Source organism: Lissotriton vulgaris, chromosome 11 (genome assembly GCF_964263255.1).
Source record: "Lissotriton vulgaris chromosome 11, aLisVul1.2, whole genome shotgun sequence".
NCBI lineage: Eukaryota > Metazoa > Chordata > Amphibia > Caudata > Salamandridae > Lissotriton > Lissotriton vulgaris.
Genome location: NC_141699.1, coordinates 1072543570 through 1072558896, shown reverse-complemented (window position 1 = coordinate 1072558896; position 15327 = coordinate 1072543570). Strand labels below are relative to the sequence as shown.

At 38.6% G+C, this 15327-nt stretch overlaps 1 protein-coding gene across 6 annotated transcripts in view; it reads left to right on the top strand.

The window, feature by feature from the left end:
• Positions 1-785: 785 nt before the first annotated feature.
• Positions 786-15327, top strand: part of LOC147684121 (cytochrome P450 2J2-like) — an 80300-nt gene continuing 65758 nt past the window's right edge. For 3 of the 6 annotated variants that reach the window (XM_086944494.1, XM_086944491.1, XM_086944489.1), the window contains exons 1-3: positions 786-1349; positions 7141-7303; positions 14419-14568. In XM_086944494.1, coding sequence (XP_086800620.1) covers positions 1179-1349; positions 7141-7303; positions 14419-14568 — 484 coding nt within the window. In that variant the 5' untranslated portion in view covers positions 786-1178. The remainder of the gene's footprint in view (positions 1350-7140; positions 7304-14418; positions 14569-15327) is intronic. The other 3 variants (XM_086944492.1, XM_086944490.1, XM_086944493.1) reach the window with 2 other exon arrangements.

The following is a 15327-nucleotide window of genomic DNA, read 5'->3' as shown; positions in this document are numbered from 1 at the left end:
GTATGATGACAAATTGAGTGCCTATAGCCATCGATACCTCAAAAGGCACTTTCAATCATGAGCCAGACCTATCGCATTGCCAATGCTTGTTAATTTCTGACTGTGACATATTCATTTTAACAGGTGTGGGGGTTTTGGGTTTTCAGTGCAATGGTCCTTCCACCTCTTATTTTCATTTTCCATAAAGCAAGAAATGTGAACCTTCCATGATTGTGGATGAAGAGGATTTAAATATAAATGGGTATTTAAATGCAAATGATGTTCATCAATCTAAATGCACACACGTACGGTGTTCTCTTGCACAGCTACAAAATGCTGGAGCACAGCCCAGGGAGTTTGAGTTTTTTTATTGACAATATATTTGGATACACTTAGGAGAGGTCAACTTAGAGTAGGGCAGTGATGATGCAGCAAATGTTCCAGCTCTGATAAGCCAATATGTGATGTAAAAAGACCAACTGGAAAATAAATCCACACTAATCAACATGTCTGTGGTGGCCTCTTCCTAAGAAGACCCACAATTAACATGCTTTGTTTCTGAGGAGCACATTTATACGTAACTTCCATGCACTGGGCAGATGCCCAGAAATGATGTTGTGTTTATTGCTAGAACAAGTTTATGTCCTCAGGAGAGGTCAAAGGAGGGTATGACAAAAACGCCATGTCCCACCGTAGAGAGATAAGCTTGTGTGTTAATATGAAGCCTAGAAAGCAAACACCAAAGGTAAACATCTCTGTTCTAGTTGTTGCAATGAATATAAAAGGGGAAAAAGTGGGACAGAAGCAGGGGAGTGAGGGGAGCTTTTACTGAAACAGGGAGAGTAGAAGAGAGGTGCACGGGGGTAAGCATACATATTGAAGAAGATAGACATTGAGGCTGGACAGAAAGGAGGAAAGGCAGACGGAATTGAAGGAATTCAAAGCACATGAAAAAAGGTGGAACCTGAGCACAGAGTACAGGCATATTCAGGGCAGGGAAAGACCTGCAATAGATTAGAACATGTTAAAAATAGAAAGAGATGAAGAGAGTGAAATACTAGGAGATATAAATGCAGGATTGGTCAACAAGAAATAAAGGACACTAGTTCTTGAGAGAAGAATAGTGTGAGGTTTGAATATAGAAGTAAATGTCCATTCTGAAGAAGAACACCTAGAAACAGAGACAAGCGTCCACCGCAATGCTGCTACTCACTCAGCTGTTAATTGCTCTGTTTGCTATTCTCCTCATTACACATTACCTCAAGCTTCAGTGGTTGAGGAGAAGATACCCCCCTGGACCGACCCCGCTGCCCATCATCGGCAACCTGTGGACTCTGAAATTTGTGCTTCACCACGAGACTCTCATGCAGGTACCATAGAACTGGTTGCAATGTTGTTACCTCTGTTGAATATTTAGCCATCACACAGACACACGCACACACACACACACACTTATACTTGAACTCAAGAAAAAATTGAAGGCAAGTCACTGGTCACAGATTCTTTGTATTTCTTTATCTGTGGCACACACCTGAATTTGTCTCTGCGCATCCATCTCCTGAGCCTGGCAGGAGAGTTTCATTCATTCAATCTTCTTTTTACTTCCTTTTCCTTTTTCACTTGTCATACCAAGCTGAGTCGCTCACCTTTTCTTAAATCTGCCATTCACCGTGAGTAACAACAAAATGCACACAGACACAGTTTCGATTGCTAAATTTCTTAAACCACTCTTGCCTCAACAGAGACAATTTGCTCAATTATAATTGTACTTTTACTGCTGCATGTTTTCCAATGAGTGCAATTTGTAGGCCTTCAGTGTTTCAAGCATAAACTTCTCCTAAACTAATCAGTACCATTAAATGCATAAAGTTATTTTCCCATAGGCTTTGTCCAAGATGACCAAGGATGTTGATTGCTTGTCAGTTCTCTGTGTCGCTTTACATTGCTCCCAGTCCCACCCCCCTCACCCGGCACTTCAAAAGTGAGCCAACGTATTACAAGAGCCAGGCGAGTTCCCAATTGCTGGTTCCACTGGGCTTTGCAATCCCCTTTTAGAGTAAATACTGAGCACTAACATTAATTATCAAGATGATGGTTATGATTAGATGCAAAAGTCCAGTCACTGTTTTGCTTAAAGCGTGATTGATTGGGGATAGATATTCCTGTTGCTGACTGTTCACAACTAGCACTCATTTATTCAGCAGACTGCATTAGAGTAACTCTCTGGAACCACTTTGATAAGTTACATATACTGTTCAATTTTCATAAACTGAACATTTGAGTTTCTGGCAAGTCAATTTTTAGATAAACTTCACTGTTTGCAAAGGAGCTGAAGTCTGTGGAGGGGATGGGCGCATAAGCACATTGCTCTTATGAGCTTCAGGAGAGGAGCTGGGACTTACCTTATTCCCCTATCTCCCTTCCAGAGCTGCTGCTAATGTCCTGGGAGTTTGAAAAAACACCTGTGAACATGACCAGTACTCAGCCTCCAAACATGAGCTGGAAACCCACACTGCACAGGGGTTTCCAGCTCATGCTATCTGCCACTGTGGGATACCAGCTCCTCACTGGGAGATCATGTGAGCAGAGCCGATATCTGTTAACACACGGTGGGACCATGTGTGTTTAAAGGTCTGGGGTTTTAAAACCAACAACAATCTCTCCTCACAATCTGCAAAGTTCAAATGTGACCACCACACAGAGCTCAGTCCCACGATGTACGTTTTATGGTTTCATTTAATCATTGCCATTAAAGGAAATGCATTATTTATTTCAAAATGTAGCACTTAAAAATTCATACCATCTTCAGACACTGGGAGAGTCTGCTGTTGGTAAAAACTTTGGTGGAGATTTCCATGGTGCCCCAGGTTTAAAATGTCTGATAATGAGCGGGAGCCATGACCATGGCTGTATGTACGGAGAATGTCACATATCTCTTCTTTCTTTTTCAATTTATATAGCGTGCAAATACCCATAGGTGTCTTGGCGCTTCCGGTACTCCTTACTATGCTTCAGACTAAAAGAAAGAGCTAGAAGAGCCATGTCTACAGTTGATTCCTAAACTCCAAGAGAGTAGGAATTTCCCTCAAGTATCGTGGGAGAGAGTTCCATTCCTTTGAGGTGTTATAGCTGAAACTCCGTCCTCCCCATTTCACCTTTCTTATTCTGGACATGGGCATCAGATGTGTGTTGGAAGATCTCAACAATCTGTTTGGGGTATACCATTTAAAGAGATCCCATAAAAATGTGGACCCTTCTTTGTAGAGAGCTTTGTGAGCAATGCACAAGGCTTTAAATGTTATCCTTTGGGCAACTGGCAACAAATGGAGGCCCTGAATTTCAGTTCAGACCGACTGATATTTAGGCATATCCAGAACAAGTCTAGCAGCAACATTTTGTACTGTTTGTAGTTTTTTTAGTAGAGTTGCTTGAATATTGATATATAGACCATTACAATAGTCTATTTTGGGTAAAACCAGTAAAGTCACCTCATCTTTCTTGATTTAAGCGGAATAAAAGGACACATTTTCCTTAGGATTTTTATCATGAAGTACGCTGAGGACACCACTTTAGATACTTGAGATTTGAGACTCAATTTCTCGTCTATAATAACTCCCAGATTTTTAGCTTTGGTCACAGATGTAGGAGGGGGGCCGAGATTGTCTCGCCACCAGTCTGGGGACCAGAGAGAAAAGAGATTCACGAACATGATCACTTCCGTCTTAGTGGAGTTTAATTTCAGACAGTGATCACTCATCCATGAACTAAGTTTAGTCATACAGTCATGGAGCTTAGTAGAGAAGTTGATATCCTTGTCCACTGTCGAGATAACCAATTGGGTATCATCGGCATAGGAGGTAGGAATAAGATCAAAACTTCTGATTAGTGGGGCCAATTCCGCTACATAAATATTAAAGAGTGTGGGGCTCAGCGAAGAGCCCTGCGGGACCCCACAAGGCAGTGTAAATGGTGCTGATTTAAAGTTGCCCAGCTGAACGGATTGAGTTCTGTCAGACAGAAAAGAGGTAAGAAAAGAAAGAGCAACTCCTCCAATTCCTATAGTTTGTAGACGCTGCACCAGAAGATTGTGGTCTACCGTGTCAAATGCAGCGGATAGGTCTAGCAGTATAAGAACTGCTTACCCACCGCTATCAAGAGACAAACACATTTCTTCTGTGGTTTTTAATAAGAGCCGTTTCCGTGCTATTATTAGTCCTAAAGCCAAACTGACTATGATCCAGGACTTCGGTGTTAGTAATGAAAGTAGAGAGTTCTTTACTTATAATTTTCTCTATTATCTTTGCCGTAATAGGAATTTTAGCAATAGGTCGATAATTGTTAGGATCAATTGCATTGAGGTTAGTCTTTTTCAACAAAGGGAGAATACAGGTCTGTTTCCAAACAGAAGGGAAGTACCCTTGTGCCAGCATTTGATTAAACAGTTTGGACAAATAGGGGCCTATAAAATGACCAATACTTTTTAAAAATTGTAGGTGGACAGGGGTCTTCCGGTGATCCTGATTTGGCCATAGAAATAGACGTAACTATTTAGGTTTCTGAGGTTGGGGTAAAGTTGAGAAGAGAAGTTTTGGCTGTGTCTTGCAGCTCTATCTTCTCACAAGATTTGGAAGAGGCAAATTGATTATAAATTTTGTCCACCTTGGATCTAAAAGTGTAAGCAAGAGTATTACAGATTTCTTGGCTGTGATTGGTGAAGTCTTCATTTCTACTGGATGTCAGATTTTTAACTGTTTGAAAAAGTTCCTTACTTGAGTGGCCTGCTGGAGGTGTAATATTGGCTCTTTTCACAGATACCTTTTTTTTAAAAAAATCCGTGAGTAAGGCTTTGTATTTAGCTTTTTCTGGAGCTTCATAGTGTTGTCTTCATGCTCTTTCTTGTCTCCTGCGAGCCTGTTTATCCAATCTTAAGGCTTCAGAAAACCAGGGAGCTGAAGATGTTTTCCTATTTTTATTGGTGGTCATAAGGGGAGCGAGGGGAAGGCAGTTGGAGTCCAGCCATGAAGTGTACTTTATGGCTGAAGATTCAGCATTTAGCTGCAGATCCGACTGGGTTTGGGCCAACTGATCTACCAGAACCTGAGGGTCAATGCGGTGCCAGGATCTACTAGTGGTCCTAGTAGGAGCCTTACTCCTATGATCACGTAGAGGAGTTTTATATCTAAAAAGAATAGCATGATGGTCAGACCATGATAGTGGAAGAGTATGGATGTTGTGAAGAGCAGGGTTGTTGGAAAAAAGACCATCTAGAGTGTGTCCTGCTACATGTGTAGGTTCTTGGATAAGCTGAGTGAGACCCAGCTCAGACATCAACTCCAAGAGCTCCTTCGTGTCTTTCTCCTCCAGTGTTTCCAGGTGAAAATTGCAACCATCCAGAAACGTAAAATATTTGTGTTGGAGGCTACATTCTAGGAGTGAGCTTAAGTTTGCCAAAAAGTTATTTCTTGGACCAGGTGGATGGTAAATTAAAAGATCATTAAAACAGTCTTGACCCTGAAATTTAATTTTATAGTGAGACGCCTCGCAGTTGGTGGAGGTGACTATTGAGCAATAAGCGCTAAATTCAATTTTATGAATTAGTGCAAGGCGACCCCTCTACCCAAATGCCTATCATGCCTAAACATATGATTTTATATGTTTGTTAATAATTAAGGCTATCAAACCCATACCTTCTTGAGAGGATCTGCATATAATCATGTTTTCAGGGACCAGAACAATGGCAGAAACAAAATATGTGTCCACATTAAATTCAAGACAGGGCCTGCTGGTTCACGTGCACTTATCATCTTTGTCATGAGCTGTTTTATTAATGATGAAGTCCTACTATATATTAGAGCAGGTCTTTACTATGTGTTCTCTCCTTTAACCTCTATAAGTATCTGAAAGTGAAAGGTGTGCCCCTTTCACATAAGCACATTAGGTCTAGCTGAGGCAGGTAATTAGGCTTAGTTTCTGAGTGTACCGCTTCTTCCGGCCTAACACCGGATCATCCTACCATATTTTATTTTTCTGTTGTGTTGGGACATTTCTGACAAAAGTGCTGATGCTGACATGGTAATTTCACTTTCATCAGAAAAAGAATGTTGGGTGGGTTTCCATGTCAGGTGGGGCTGCTCCACATTTTTGCCAAACTGAGGGATTGTTTCTACAAAACAAAAACACATGTTCCCCACAATAGATCATACCTTCTAGTGTCTATGTCCAGGTGGCTCCTCTACCTCTACCTGTAAATAAAGTGGAGCAACCTCTGGTTTGGTGAGGAGAGAGTCTGAGTCCTTCAACCAATTTAGAGCAGTGAGAACTCTAGATTGACCACTGGTGCAGGCTTTGCTGACTCTTCTGATGATCAACCATTAGAGGCGGTCCATAAACGTAGACCCCCTGCCCATAATGTGTCAGAATTTCTGCCCTGTCTAGGGCATATTCCAGATGCAGATTATCCCTGTCCACATCTGCCATTCAAAGACCTGGCAGGAAAAACTCTCTCTGGTGCCCAGGGAAAAAACCTCTCTGTGCATCAGGGTTATTGGTATTGTTTTGTTTAGTATAGCATGAAAAACCTAAATAGAAATGTTTCCTCATCACAAACATTTTTTCATGAGCAAAGCTGTCATACTCTGACCTACATTGGCAAGCCACACATAGGCATGGAGTAAGTCACAGCTACTCACATAAAATTATTTGACAGTTGTACACTATGACCAGTCAGACAAGAGGTAACATTTTAAAAAGATGGAGAACATTGTTGTTTAGAAAGATGGAGTATGTAAAAGAGATATTCGGAATGAGAACTTTGTAAAGTAGGATTTTCGGCCATTTATCTGGATCATATACTGTCCTTTCATAGATATGAACTTGATGCTGTGCACCTTTCAAGCTGCTCAGATGCTTACTGAAATAAGAAGATTTCTAGTGGCTGCCTGATGGGACCTTATGTTCTGTATTAGTGGTATTTAGGAAGGGCAAAGTAATGTGTGCAGTTCTATGCTCCATCAGTTCTACTACCCTGTGTATCCATCTTTGTGTGGGCAGCCCTAACTCTGAAATGCATAATAGTGACCTCCCCTAAAAGGGACAGCTTTTCAGTTGCCCCTCTCCTCTTGTGTTCTATTCACTTGTTGAGTGTTTACTTCCCATCTCCAGCTTGCAAAGACCTATGGGAATATTTTCACTGTGTGGCTGGGGCATCAACCAATAATTGTGCTGAATGGATGCCAGGCTGTTAGAGATGGTCTAATCTCCCACTCCGAGGAGCTTTCTGGACGCCCCTCAACTCCTTCTACAGAAGAGCTTTCAAAGGGAAAGGGTAGGTAACTCCCATCGCACAATGGTGCAGGTACACCTCAAATGATAACATCTTGTTTTTCTATTGCTCTTCATCTGCAGTTTTACCATTTATAAGTCCTATAAATAGCAGTTGTCAACATTTCGTGTTATGCAGTTCAATGGTATTCAATTCTGCAACCTTGGATGTATAGGAGGATGAGTTTCTTGCCAGGGACAGAGTGTGTGATCGGCAGTATCAAGAGTTTTACTCACTAAGCCACTCACTGAGCTCTTAGGCTATCAGAAGGCAAAGAGAGGAGTGAGAAGGACATGACATTCACTGGGAGATGAACTGATGGATTACCTCAACATTTAATGCAGTTATCTATCTGCTACCATACCATTCTGCTTTCGGGAATGGTAACTCAATGCCTTGTACACATGTACAGTTGTAGTTCATTTGTTGCATGTCTTCTGCCTACGTTTTGCTGATCATTATGACTGTAACATTGATCCACATAACCAATTCACACAGTGAACTTTCTGTAAAATGGTGGGAATTACTCCTGAGTTATTCCTACTGATGGAAAAAAATATTTGTGAATCTTAGTAAATGAAAGGATTGATGTATGGATGGGTGGTGCGGATCACTGACATAACATCGACAGACAAAATATCGAGAGGACAAAATATCGAGGTCAAAATATCGACTGCAAAAATATCGACTTCCTATCTTCAAACAGGTAAGTACAAAAATATCGACTCCAAAATATTGAGTGTAAAAAATATAGACTGTCAAAATATCGAATTTTTTAAATGTCTTAAAAGTAAATTAAAAGTAATATAATAATAAATTTAATTAATTTAAACATATTTAAAATACTTAAACGTAAAATTGAGAAATAATGAATGTAACTTTAAAAAATAGATATATTTTTAATATATATATATATATATATATATATATATATATATATATATATATATATATATGCCTGCTTGCTCGAAACCAACAGCCTGTCCCTCAGTTTCGAACGCAACCAGGAAGAAGGAACGGAAGACCCAAGGTGCAAGTGAGATTTTTTATTTATCGCAACTCGCCAGCATAACGTTTCGGCCTACACAGAGGCCTTGGTCACATGACGCTATGGAGGAAGAAGGCAATTTTTAAAGTGCAAGTGCGCGAAAACTGGTGCATTTCATTGGCTGACCAATCAGAAAAGTTGCAGAATGTAGTAATAGACATGGAAAACATACTAATTCCAAACGCATAGTGGGATAGTCCCCAAAAGTGCATAGCATTCACTTTAACTCATACATTGGTTAAATCCAATAATATTCATCCTATACAAAATTGATGTAAAATACTCAATAACAAAAAGGGTTATAATATTATTATTTACAAAATAAATAATTGAAAAAATATTCGGATAAAAACCACCATATAATTGATTTTATATATAGTATAAACGTTTGGTTGATGTTTGTATGTTATATGATTATTGATATTCGGGTGGACCAAGAGGTTTTTCAAATCTGATCACACACCCCTTTTAAGTATGTTCTTTCCTTATATTGTCTATCGAATCTTTACCATACTAACAACCAGTAAACACCTTTTGAAATACAACATCTAGTTCAACTAATGGCAACCAGATTAAAGTAAAAAGTGAAAAAAACTAAGTAAATTGAAATTGTTTTTTGTGAACAATATTAGAAAAGCAAGTAATGCCAGATGTTTTGTATAGGTTACTCCTAACCTATAGCATATACTTGAGGTGACACATATTTTATATGAACTTCAACAAGGGCAATTTTGCCACTGACCAACCTAGCTGGAAATACATATATAATTGGTCTGGTCCAAAAAATTGGAACAACAACGGAAGAGCAATACACTAGCCTTTTGCACGTCACAGGTACTTGGACAAAATAAACCCCAAACTCTTGGTTATTATAGGCAAGTATGGAAATCTTCCGTAGAGTTGAGGCCCCGCGGTGTCTTACTGTCCATTTTGTAGAATATATCTAGTTTCTGATGCTCTCAGGATACCCTCCCTATTGCCACCTCTCCTCAGGGGACCCACTGTATCATATCTAAGGAGTCCACTGTTGTTATTGTGGCACTCCTTAAAATGCCTGGCAACTGGGTATGTGGCGTCATTGGTGTTGATTGCCCTTATGTGCTGGAGTATCCTCTTGTGAACCTGCAATTTGGTACTACCAATATATTGCAGGCCGCACGGACACTCCAGCACATACACCATGTACTCACTCTTGCAAGTCAGTTGTTTGTTGATCTTGCGAGGCACCAATGAAAATGCTGTCATAAACTCAGTTTTACTGATGCCATGTGAACATGCCTTGCAACTGGAACACTTTCGAAATCCCTTACTGGATGCCATCCAGTTTTTGGGAGGAATCACCTCAGGACTAGATTTAACTGAGGCATCCTGCATAGAATAAGCCTTCCTGAAGGTGATATCCAGTTTGTTGGGCATATGTTCCCCGAATACTGGATCAAACCGGATTAAGTTCCAGTGTTTGTTCACTATTTTCCTTAGTGACCCATGCTGCCTGTTGTAGGTCCAAATGAGTCTGGTTGGTTGGTGTGTATTGGTATCAATGGGTTTGTGGGCTTTCTTGTGGACTGGTGCGGCGTCACGTGACAATGCATTTGCCTTGTTAATAGCTGTATTTATTATGGCCTCACTGTACCCTCTACCTAGAAATCTATCTTTGCTTGCTGCCTGGGCCACCTCGCACAGGTGGTTTGTGCTACAAATCCACCTGATCCGGATCATTTCCCCATAGGGGATACTCCTGATCAAGTGTGCTGGATGGTGGCTGTCGGCATGGAGTACCGTATTGCCCGCAGTGGGCTTTCTGTACAGTTTTGTTTCCAACTTTTCCTCTTTAATCTCTACCGTGATGTCCAAGAAGTGTGCCTGTGACTAACTAATGTCTGATGTGAATGCTACGTTAGACTCTTTGGTTTTTATAATATTGTTTTTGTATGACTATGTAATATGTGATGTACTGTAATACGATAACATTTTAATAAACTACTGTTTTTAACACATACAAATATAGAAAATCTTTTTTGAATGCCACAGGACTTATATATTTTTAATTTCAAGTGTGTTTTGTTGACCTCGAGTATCTAACTGATTGGGTTTTTTTTGGTCTGTCTATTAATTGTGGTCCGGTTGAAATGAAGGACTAGGTGAGACATAACAATGTTGTTTAGGTCGAGGTAGGTCCTTTGAGATCAAGGGGCCGTGACAGAGGGTACCCCCCGACAACTAGGGACTTTCTTGTGTTTTAATAATGCTACGTTAGAAGCATTACAATTCAGAGTTTCAACAAAGTTAACTGCCTCCTCACATGTTCCTCGCCAAATCAAAAATATATCATCGATGTACCTATACCATCGTATAATATGACTGTTGCAGATGTCACGGTGGTCACCAAAGAGGACCTGCCTCTCCCAGTAGCCCATGTGCAAACAGGCGTAACTGGGAGAGAAACAGGCCCCCTTGGCAACACCCCTGACCTGCTGATAGTGTTGATTGAGGAACATAAAATAGTTATTTTTTAGGCAAAAATTGGTCATAGATAACAACATTTTGTTGTGTTCTAACATATATATACATATTATTTACAAAACATATACAATTGTTTACCGTAGGATAGCGAAAGGGTTACTTACATTTACTTAGTAGGGAAAGCATTGGATAGCGTAGGGGTAAAAAATACTATTCCCACTCCAGAGAGTGCAACAGTAGGGAAAGCGTTGGATAGCGTAGGGGTTAGAATTACTATTCCAACTCCAGTGAGTGCAACAGTAGGAAAAGCGTTGGATAGCGTAGGGGTAAAAATTACTATTCCCACTCCAGTGAGTGCAACAGTAGGGAAAGCGTTGGATAGCGTAGGGTTAAAATTACTATTCCCACTCCAGCGAGTGCAACAGTAGGGAAAACACTGGATAGCGTAGGGGTAAAAATTACTATTACCACTCCAGAGAGTGCAACAGTAGGGAAAGTGTTGGATAGCGTAGAGGTAAAAATTACTATTCCCACTCCAGTGAGTGCAACAGTAGGGAAAGCATTGGACAGCGTAGGGGTTTAAATTACTATTCCAACTCCAGCAAGTGTAACAGTAGGGTAAGCTTTGGATAGCGTAAGAGTAAAATGTACTATTCCAACTCCAGAGAGTGCAACAGTAGGGAAAACATTGGATAGCGTAGGGGTAAAAAATACCATTAGCCCTCCAGAGAGTGCAACAGTAGGGAAAACATTGGATAGCGTAGTAGTAAAAACTACTATTACCACTCCAGAGAGTGCAACAGAAGGGAAATCGTTGGATAGCGTAGGGGTAAAAATTACTATTCCCACTCCAGTGAGTGCAACAGTAGGAAAAGCGTTGGATAGCGTAGGGGTAAAAATTACTATTCCCACTCCAGTGAGTGCAACAGTAGTGAAGGCATTGGATAGCGTAGGGGTAAAAATTATTATTCCAACTCCAGTGAGTGTAACAGTAGGGTAAGCGTTGGATAGCGTAGGAGTAAAAATTGCTATTCCAACTCCAGAGAGTGCAACAGTAGGGAAAATATTGGATGGTGTAGGGGTAAACATTACTATTACCATTCCAAGGAGTGCAACAGTAGGGAAAGCGTTGGATAGCGTAGGGTTAAAAATTATTATTCCCACTCCAGTGAGTGCAACAGTAAGGTAAGCGTTGGATAGCGTAGGGGTAAAATTTACTATTCCCACTCCAGTGAGTGCAACAGTAGGGAAAGCGTTGGATAGCGTAGGGCTAAAAATTACTAATCCCACTCCAGTGAGTGCAACAGTAGGGAAAGCGTTGGATAGCGTAGGGGTAAAATTTACTATTCCCACTCCAGTGAATGCAACAGTTGGGAAAGCGTTGGATAGCGTAGGGGTAAAAATTACTATTCCAACTCCAGTGAGTGCAACAGTAGGGAAAGCGTTGGATAGCTTCGGGGTAAAATTACTATTCCAACTACAGTGAGTGCAATAGTAGGGCAAGTAAATACATATTATTTAAATATAAATAGTAACACCAATTTTAAATTAATTAAAATATTTTACAATTGTGTAAAATATATTAAATAATCAATTTAAAATACAAATACAAATTATTTAATAATAAAAATTATCTACTAATAATAATTATTTACCTATTAAAAATAAAATAATTAACAATTTAAAAGAATTTTAAGAAATTAACTCAATAAATTATTTATTAAAACATGTAATTACTTACAATTAAATTACTTCACAAGCTATTCCCCTAAAACACACAACACACTACAGAACTTAATTTAATAAAATTAACATAATTATCAATTAATCAATTACAATAAATTTCAAAATATATTTTAATTAAGTACAACTTAATAATTAATTTACGATTAATTCTAAATAAATACCAATAATTAAATTGACATATTTAAATAATTATAATTAAATCACTTCCCACCCTATTCCCCTATAAACCCACAACCTGCTACAGAAAATAAATGACAAAAATTACCATAATTATCAATTAATCAATTAAAATGTATTACCAATTATATTTTAATTAATTGCCAATTATTATTTATTTAACAATTAATTCTAAATAAATACCCCAAAATTAAATTACATATTTAATTAATTATAATAAAATTACTTCCCACCCTATTCCCCTGTAAACCCACAACCCGCTATAGAAAATAAATTACTAAAATTAACATATTTATCAATTAATCAATTAAAATTAATTACGAATTATATTTTAATTAATTACCAATTAATAATTAATTAACAAATCATTCTAAATAAATAACAATAAATAAAATAACATATTTAAATGAATTAAAATGAAATTACTTCCAACCCTATTCCCCTATAAACCCACAACCCGCTACAGAAAATAAATTACTAAAATTAACATATTTATCAATTAATCAATTAAAATTATTTACCAATTATATTTTAATTAATTACCAATTAATAATTAACAATAATTCTAAATAAATAACAATAAATAAAATACCATATTTAATAATTATAATTAAATTACTTCCCACCCTATTCCCTTATAAACCCACAACCCGCTACAGAATTATATTACAAAAAAAAGAAAAATTTATATTAAATTACCCTCAATTCGATATTTTTGTTGTCTATATTATGTCTAGTCGATATTATGTCCATTCTATATTTTTGATTCGCTATTATGTCCATTCTATTCGATATTAAAATTTTCTAGTCGATATTTTGGTAGTCTATATTATGTCTAGTCGATATTATGTCCATTCTATATTTTTTACTCGATATTATGTCTAGTCGATGTTAAAATCTCGATATTTTGACTCTACAAAGGGTGGTGCAACAATGCTAGCACAGATGGTGAAGAACTAGAACAACTTGTGTATAGTGTGCGCTAGTTACACCATGCAGTGCTTCTGCCATACCTGTGCACTATGTGTAGCTGTCTGCCTCTAAGGATACCCTATGTGTGGTCTCCTTTTCCAGCATGATACCAATCTCTGCTACAGCCTGTCTAAGCTTCTGCATTGTGAGATGGCGACTGATGGTGCAGGCAGTTGTGCTATGCTAGGAGGGCCTGAAAAATGATCTAGCCACAGAAACCAACCAGAGCTCAGATGTGGTGCAAATCGAGCCAGTGAAACAATAGGAATCTAAGGGCAAGATGTATCAAAGAGTTTTACCCATTCTGTTTCTATGGAAAAATGTGATTATACATATGGCCCTATGTGTTAGCACTTGAGTAAATCAAGTATGGTTAAAAGGATTCCTGGAAGTGAAAGAAAGGGAAGTGACTGTGGATCCCCCAGCACATCACTTCATCAAGTGATACTTAATTTATTTTTCAACTGCAAGTGGGGTCTGATACAGAAGACTGAGGGGCAGAGTGATGGGGCATAATGTTTGCACCTTAAAATGAAAGTCGATGACACAGGAGTCTTTTTTTGTAGCATTTTGGAAAGAGCACAGTTACTTGTACAGGTAAAAAATTGGTAGAAATGGAGAAAGCATTTTTCAGCCAGACATAAAAGATGAACATGCCAAATATTTACTATAGAGGTAATTACAAAAAAAAACCATACCATTAATTCCTTAGGAGTTGTATTTTCTTCTGGACACAACTGGAAGCAGCAGAGACGCTTTGGTGTAAAAGTCCTAAGGAACTTGGGACTTGGGAAGAAAAGTCTAGAAGCGCGGATCCAGGAGGAGGCGCAATCCTTGGTGGAGTTTTTCACCATGCAGAGAGGTAAATTATTTGATGCTTCAGTGCCGCTTCTAAGATAATAAAAATTGGTATTGCCATATTTCAACATTAGAGGGACACTTTACTTCAGTTACTCTAATGTGACTGGCCCATAGACATTTGAAGCAATTAAGAATCATTGCATACCATGGTTTTCACAGGCTGGTCAAATAAGCCTCATCAATATATACTATCACCAAATAAACATTTATTAGTTTTTCACTCTTATGAAAACACAGACCAGTCACATCCAGGAGCTTATCTTGGTGCATCGTAATTGCCATTTTTAAACCCTTCTATGGATCATTGGTTGGTTTATTCATCTATTTAGGCATCATTGGATTTAATTCTGGTGTCAGACAATTTTTGTCAATAACAGTAGAACATTGCTCACTTCTGACCCCAACGACTTCTTCAGTTTGGTAAGGCAATACTAAGAAACATAACCCAAAACCCACCAGTCTTTTGGTCTTGGATGAACTTTGTTTCACCCTTTGGATCCTCCGCCACGTCCTCTTCTATTTTTTCATTTCATCAAACATTCCTGGGCCATAGTGACAAATTATCTTATCCTGCAACAGATAAACATTTCTCGTTTTTGTTCCTAAGATACTGCTCCTTGACCTCACACCTGGTGGTGGCTACTTTCCAGAGCAATAACTCTTTAAATGAGGAAACATTTTAATGTCTTACCTCTGTAATAATATTGTAGCCAAATCTAGAAGGTTTGATTCTCCCTTATCATTTCTATGTTACTAACAC